This window comes from Neolamprologus brichardi, chromosome 10 (assembly GCF_056152115.1).
Source record: "Neolamprologus brichardi isolate AB-2024 chromosome 10, ASM5615211v1, whole genome shotgun sequence".
NCBI lineage: Eukaryota > Metazoa > Chordata > Actinopteri > Cichliformes > Cichlidae > Neolamprologus > Neolamprologus brichardi.
The window spans coordinates 4,579,242-4,587,052 of record NC_142113.1 but is presented as its reverse complement, the minus strand read 5'-3'; the positions used below and the strand labels follow the sequence as shown (position 1 = coordinate 4,587,052).

Genomic DNA, 7,811 nt, shown 5'->3' with positions numbered 1-7,811 from the left:
GGAGAGCATTCCACAACCTGGGGGCCACCGCTCTAAAAGATCTCTCTCCTCTGGTCTTAAAACGAGTTCGTGGAACTACCAACAGCCTTTGATTAGAAGATCTCAGGCTGTGAGAGGGAGCGTTTGGTTCTAAAAGATCAGAAATGTAAGAAGGGGCATCACAATTCAAAGCTTTAAAAGTCAGTACCAAGATTTTAAAATGAATTCTGAAATGTACTGGAAGCCAGTGTAATGAACGTAACACTGGTGTAATGTGCTCTCTTTTTCGTGTCTTAGTTAAAAGCCTTGCAGCAGCATTCTGGACTGACTGGAGGAGGTCAAGATTCCTTTTGCTCAAACAAAGAAAAAGGCTGTTACAATAATCTAAGCGAGAAGAAATAAAAGCATGAATAACCATTTGTAACTCAGTCTTAGACAGCAAAGTTTGCAGTTTGGAGATGTTTCTTAGCTGAAAAAGGCAGTTCCTAATTAACTGGCGAGAGTGTTGTTCTAGGGACATGGCAGAATCAAACATCACACCAAGGTACCCGAGGCTCAGGTGAACCGATGAGCCAAGAGAACCAAGATGCTGTTTGATTAGAGATATCTGGTTGTCAGGGGCAATAATTAATGTTTCTGACTTCTCAGAGTTCAACTGTAAGTAGTTGTCACCAAGCCACTGTTCAATGGAAGCTAAACATTTAATTAAAGAGGACAGTTTATGGACTTCCATCGGCTTAAAAGAACAATAGAGCTGAATATCATCAGCATAGAAGTGATAAGACACCTCAGGGAACTGCCTAATTATAAGTCCTAGAGGTAACATGTACAAAAGAAAATGAATAGGACCCAGAACTAAACCCTGCGGTACCCCCACATCTCAGATCTTTAGAATGTGACATAAACCGATTTGCAAAAACACTAAAAGATCTGTTGGAGAGGTACGACTGAAACCACTTCAAAGCCAGTCCAGACACACCAACTACGTCCCGGAGCCTGTTAATCAGGATGGTATGATCAATGGTGTCAAAGGCAGATGTCAAGTCCAACAAAACCATGAGTGAGGATGCTCCGGAGTCAGCTGACTCCATAAACAATAGAGTTTATGGAGTCAAACAGTACCTTGGAATTTCTCTTGCTTGATGATATTAACTGAGAAAAATATGCTGATCTGGCTGTTTTTATGGTTTCATGTAAGGAAACCCAAAGTTCCCTAAGGTGGAGCCTGTGAACTTCGAGTTTGGTTGATTTCCAAAGACGTTCTACTTTTCTACAGATTCTTTTGACCTTCCTTACATCATTATTTATCCATGGATGAGCTCTTTTTGGGGCAGCAATGACAGATTTCATAGGTGCCACTGAATTTAAAATCTCCAAGCAGTGATTATTAAAGCACTGTGTAGCAACATCAGCATCAGTGCAGCCACTAATCACATGAGGGTCCAACATATTAGAAAACTTCAAAGCAACATCCTGATTTATGAACCGCTTATGGAACATGAGATTAGAAGGTGGTGCGTACAGTGGGAAGCTAAGACTAAAAGTAACACAGGAATGGTCACTCACTTGTAGAGAAAACACAAGGTCCAAGGTGTGGCCTTTAACATGGGTGGGCCCAGAGGCATGCTGAATAAAACTAAAAGAGTCTGTAATAGATAAAAAGTCAGAGGCCATGCTACAGCTAAGATCATCCACGTGGAGGTTGAAATCCCCAATCATTAAGACTTTCTCCAGTTTAATAATGGAAGATAAAAAGTCCGTAAAATCTTTAATAAAAACACCAGCGGGGCCGGGAGGGCGGTAAATTAAAACACAATAAAATATATCTGAAGAACCAACCTTAAGAAATTGTGACTCAAAGGAAGGGAAAACTCAGAGTCCACAGTCCTGCAAGCGAAATTGTCTCGGTGAATAGTGACCAGACCACCACCACGACGGTCCAAACGCGGAGTCCCGATGAAGCGACAGCCGCCCGGGCAGAGCTCATTAAGGTGGATAAATTCATTCTCCCGCTGCCAAGATTCCATGAGAAACATGAAGTCCAGACTATTACTGCTAAAAAAAGTCATTCAATACAAATGATTTGTTGGCTATGGAGCGAGCGTTCAGGAGAGCGATCTGAAGCGGAGGTGACAGGCTGACGTCATCAACAGCTGATTGACGGGGAATTGACAGCAGACACCTGGAATGAAGACGTAGTCTCCCGGTACCTCTAGCTGTGGAATTGTGGTCTTGTAGAATGATAGGCCAAAGTGAAAGCATCCCGCATCTCCAGACAAGACGCCGATCCAGGTAATCGTTCTGTTCGCCCGTGATGAAAAGCCGGGTAGGTGGTAACCGATCGGCCTTATCCGCGTCCTGGAGGGGAACCTCCCAGTTTGGATTCGGGAGACAGACACTATCTCTACTTTTAAGATTAGGCTTAAAACTTTCCTTTTTGCTAAAGCATATAGTTAGGGCTGGACCAGGTGACCCTGAATCCTCCCTTAGTTATCCTGCAATAGATGTAGGCTGCCGGGGGATTCCCATGATGCATTGAGTTTTTCCTTTCCAGTCACCTTTCTCGCTCTCTATGTATTAACAGACCTCTCTGTGTTGAATCATATCTGTTATTAACCTCTGTCTCTCTTCCACAGCATGTCTTTTATCCTGTCTTCCTTCTCTCACCCCAACCGGTCGCAGCAGATGGCCCCGCCCCTCCCTGAGCCTGGTTCTGCCGGAGGTTTCTTCGTGTTAAAAGGGAGTTTTTCCTTCCCACTGTCGCCAAAGTGCTGCTCATAGGGGGTCATATGATTGTTGGGTTTTTCTCTGTATCGACTTTTGTTGTGATTTGGCGCTATATAAATAAAATTGAATTGAATTGAATTGAACCGGTACCAAATACCGGAGACGTTCTCTACCATGGAGCGGAAGAAATCCCCTCTGTCGGGCGCGTTTCCTTTTAGCCTGGACACCAGACCTACAGCCCCTTCTAGACGACCTCCTTAACCTTGTTTTTGCTCCTGGGTTATTGTTTGGAGCTAAGAACAGGTACTGGTAGTCGGGAGAGGGAGGAGGGCAGACAAACGGCGGAGGGAAAGCCTGGTGGTAGCTCTGCCAGCTGTCAAAATTTTACCATACATATTTTGATACTCAACAATGTATGTGAACTGTAGATCAGAGTAGCAATTAGACCTTCATGATATATCACAGATGAGATGACAAGATAAAAAAATATATACTGAAGCAGTCGACAAAAACACGGAGCAGCAACAGCGGCCAAGCCAAACACAGGCGCCATGTTTCAAGCCCCTCGATAGCTCTGTTGAGATACTCGCAGACTGAGAAAGAAGCACTCGCCATTGTGTGGAGTTGCGAACATTTCCATTTGTATGTTTATGGACATCCATTCACACTGGTGACCGATCACAAGGCACTCAAAATCATCTGGAATAACCCAAGATCAAAACCACCTGCCAGAATAGAAAGATGGGGACTGAGACTTCAGCCATATAACTTCAGAGTGGAATACAGAAAAGGTGCTGATAATCCAGCTGACTTTATGTCACGTCATCCAGTGCCAACACAGGAGAATGAAAGTGCTCGTGCATGTAAGGTTGCAGAAGAGTATGTCAATTTCTTCTCTTATCACTCCAAAAGCCATGACACTTCACGAGATAAAAACAGAGACTCTGAAAGACCAGGTTCTGCAGGAAGTCATCGGTCACATCAGGAACAACACGTGGCATCTAACAGATAAATCCCAGCATGCTGACATTTTGAAATCATTCAAACATGTTCAAAGTGAACTAACAGTAGCTGACTCATCTGACTTCATACTCAGAGGCACGAGGATAGTTATTCAAACTGTCCTACAAGAAAGAGCAATACAACTGGCACACGAAGGGCACCAGGGTATCGTCAAGACCAAAGCGCTGCTACGTACCAAAGTATGGTTCCCAGAGATTGATCGGAAAGCAGAATCTGCAGTTCAAAACTGTCTGCCATGCCAAGCTAGCACACCTGTCACACACACTGACCCTCTGCAGACGTCACCATTACCCGAAACGCCCTGGCACAGTGTCAGTGCAGACGTTTATGGACCGCTCCCTACGGGGGAAATACCTGCTCGTTATCACAGACGAGTATTCTCGCTATCCAGTCGTTGAAAGTGTACGCTCAACATCAGCATCTTCTGTTATCCCAGTCATTGACAAAGTGTTCTCCATGTTTGGAATCCCAAGGACAGTAAAAACTGACAATGGTCCTCCTTTTAACAGTGAGGCTTTCTCACAGTTTGCCGACTACCTAGGATTTCATCATCGCCAAAATCACACCTTGTTGGCCTCAGGCGAACGCCATTGCTGAGAGATTTACGAGAACCCTATGCAAAGCACTGAGAGTTGCCGAGATGCAGGGCACACCATGGAGACAGCAACTAAACATCTTTCTTCGTGAGTACAGATCTACATCTCATTGCACAACAGCAAGCTCACCAGCTGAAATACTGTTTCAACGCCAGCTATACACCAAGCTCCCTTTCGTTAACACCACTCCACGGAAGTGTTCAGACGCTGAAGTGAGAGCAAGGGATGATAGTGCAAAGATCAAGATGAAGGTGATCGCAGATGCAACTCGTCGCGTCAGACTGGGTGACACAGTGCTGCATCGCCAACCCAAGCACAACAAATTATCCACACCATACAATGCAAAACCCTATAAAGTGACTAAAGTTAAGGGTTCTGAAATTAAAGCTACAAGGGATGGACACTCAATTGTCAGCAATGCCTCATGCTTCAAGAAAATCAGACATGGACTTGAAGATGCCCCACCTGGACGACATGTCGACCCCGCCTTGACAGACAAGCCCAGATACCCAGTCAGATCAAACAGACGCGTACCTATGCATCTGTCTGATTACATCAGATCTAAGACTTGAATATCTGAGTGACCCGTTAAAGGTTACGCTGCGTGTAACATGTTTGTTGTTCCTGAATCTAACACTGTAACCAGTATTCTAGTGTTGAATGTTGATAGTGATTAGTCAGAGATCTGCGCAAATGCAGTGCTGTTTAAGTGATGTTTAGGTGTGGAGAAACTCAAGTAATAAGAACGTTCAGTAATTTTATTAGGTGTTGTTATCATAGGTTCAGATTAATAATTCACCTCACTGAGTACCTAAGTTTGTTAAAGAAAAAAAAAAGGAGGTGATTGTGATGTTTACAGAACTTTTATTTTGAAAGGTCGAATGTAAGGCAGAAGGAGGATATAGAAAAAGGAGACAACAGAAAACGGTAGATGAACAAGTTAGCGCTGCAGACTGTGTTGCCGCTGCAAGCCTGAGAATTAAAGAATGGAACTGAGAAAGACTGAAGGTGTCATCATTAATGTTTGAGGCATGCAAACATTACAGTACCGCTGAAAGCGGCCGTCATCCAGGCGCAGCTCCTGGAGCAAATGGTGAAAACTCCAAAAAAACTTTAAAAAAAAACAGAAAAACAAAAAAAAAACATCCCCATTTTAAAATGTCATGTGACAATCTGATTGGCTTACGGAATGATGATGTCACAAGATGTGACATCATTAATACCTTTGATCCTTTGAAGTTCTGAAGTCTATAAATAGGGATCAGAAGCAGCAATTTTAAAGCAGTTTGTTCGCAGACTTCAAACGTTCAACACGAGATACATTTGCAAATATTTCTAAGCCTTTTCAGAGTCACTGTGCACAGGCTCCAACATGGGACGAAAACGCCGACAAAGAAAAATAAATAATGCTGCCTCTCCTTCGTGGTCTGGCCAGCCAATCTCTTCAGGAGAAATAACCATGGATGTTGTCTTATCAATCCAAAGGGCATTACAGGAAAGTCAGAAGGAAAACTCTGACCTCCATGACAAAGTTAAACAAATTGAAGAAGAGAAGCTTCAACTAGAGGAGAAGTGCAGACAATTGGAAGCACGAAATAAAGACCTGGAAGGAAAACAGCAACGGCAGCCTGATATAAAAATTATCAATGAGGGAATGAAGTTTGGTCAAGGACGAAAGAATTTTTTTTCCCGTATTTTTTCATCGGGAACACAGGGTGCTGAATTAAAAGAAACATCTGCCCAGCTTCAAGGAAAGAAAGCCACTATTGAGGAGATACAGATACTTCAAGGAAAGCTCGATGAAGCTGAGAAAACAATTGAAAAAATCCGCCAACAGAAGACTGAACAGGAAATACAAATGGAGCAAAAACTGAAAGAGCTTCTTGAAGAAAAAGAGAAACAGGAAGAAGAAAAACGTATTCTCCAGGACTTTGAGAGAAGGAATCTAGAACTGCGAGAATTTTGTAATGAAATGAAGGAAAAAACATCTGAACTGGAAAGAAAAAAGACAATACGATTGCAGCGCAAACTCAAAGACATGAGGGAAATGTGCGTTGATCTGGCAGTCAGGTTTGGTGAAACAGAGTTCAAAAATATAGAGCTTCTTGAAGAAAAAGAGAAACAGGAAGAAGAAAAACGTATTCTCCAGGACTTTGAGAGAAGGAATCTAGAACTGCGAGAATTTTGTAATGAAATGAAGGACAAAACACCTGAACTGGAAAGAGAAACAGAAATACCAATGGAGGACAAACTCAAAGCCATGAGGGAAATGTACGTAGAGCTGAAAGTCAGGTTTGATGAAACAGAGTGCAAAAATAAAGAGCTTCTTGAAGAAAAAGAGAAACAGGAAGAAGAAAAACGTATTCTCCAGGACTTTGAGAGAAGGAATCTAGAACTGCGAGAATTTTGTAATGAAATGAGGGAGAAAACACCTGACCTGGAAAGAGAAAATGAAATACTGGAAAGACAATGTTCAGAGATGCAGTGTACGATCGATGGAATGAGGAAAAAACACTCAGAGCTCATGAATGAGATGTTGTTGAGGGTCAGTGACTTGAAGAGCCAAATAACTGAAATGCAGGCACAAAAGCAACAACAAGAGAAAAAATATGAATACCTGCTGCTTATGCATCAAGTATTCAAGAGAAAAATTGACCTGATAGAAGAGATGTACAAGAAAAAACAAGAGAGAAATACAGACATGTGCAAGGCAAATCAAATGGAGGAGGCAACGTACAAAGACCCGGAAGAAAAGCCTAGAAAAGAACAAGCAGGATTAAAAGAAATGGAGCAAAGATGCAAGCAACTCGAGGAGCAAAATGCAGAAACAAACGATCAGTTGAGAACCCTTATCCTGGAGAAAAAAGCGCTCATGGAAAAATACCTGGAAATGAAGAAAAGAGGCGTCTGCTGGTTATTCAGATGATTTAGCCTCGTCCTCCTCCACCTGTGATCCATCTTAATTTTCACCTCTCATGTCCCCCCTCTCCCTTTCTCTCCTAACACATATTCCCTACCTTCTTAATCTTTTTTCTTTTTTTCCACCCTCACCCTCTCCCCCAACCAGTCCCAGCAGTTGACTGCCCCCTCCTGAGCCTGGTTCTGCTGGAGGCTTCTGCCCGTTAAAAGGCAGTTTTTCCTCCCCACTGTCGCCTAGTGCTTGCTCAGAGGGGATTGTTGGGGTTTTCTCCCCTTCCCCCTCCCCCCCCCCCCCCCCCTTCATTTATTTATTTGATTGTTTAAGTTTCCTTTTATGTTGTTTCTGTAGTTACTTGTTTTACTTTTTTCAACTTATGTAACAAAATAATAAACCAATTGAATTTATCCTTTGAGTATTTTTCATCTAATCTTTACAGAATTAAGCTCTGTCTTTTATTTGCTTGTTAAAACTCCATAAATGGTGAAGTAAAAACCTGGGATATGGTTTAAAACATTGAAAAAGACTAACCAACTAGTCTAAAACTAAGAAACACTTAAATATTACAT

The 7,811-nt window shown here is 42.5% G+C and overlaps 1 protein-coding gene across 1 annotated transcript; it reads left to right on the top strand.

Moving 5' to 3' along the window:
* Positions 1 to 5,784: 5,784 nt before the first annotated feature.
* On the top strand, positions 5,785 to 7,251 carry LOC148100813 (uncharacterized). The gene has a single exon (XM_087846790.1). The coding sequence runs from the start codon at positions 5,785 to 5,787 to the stop codon at positions 7,249 to 7,251; it is 1,467 nt and encodes a 488-aa protein (XP_087702916.1).
* The last annotated feature ends 560 nt before the right edge of the window (positions 7,252 to 7,811 follow it).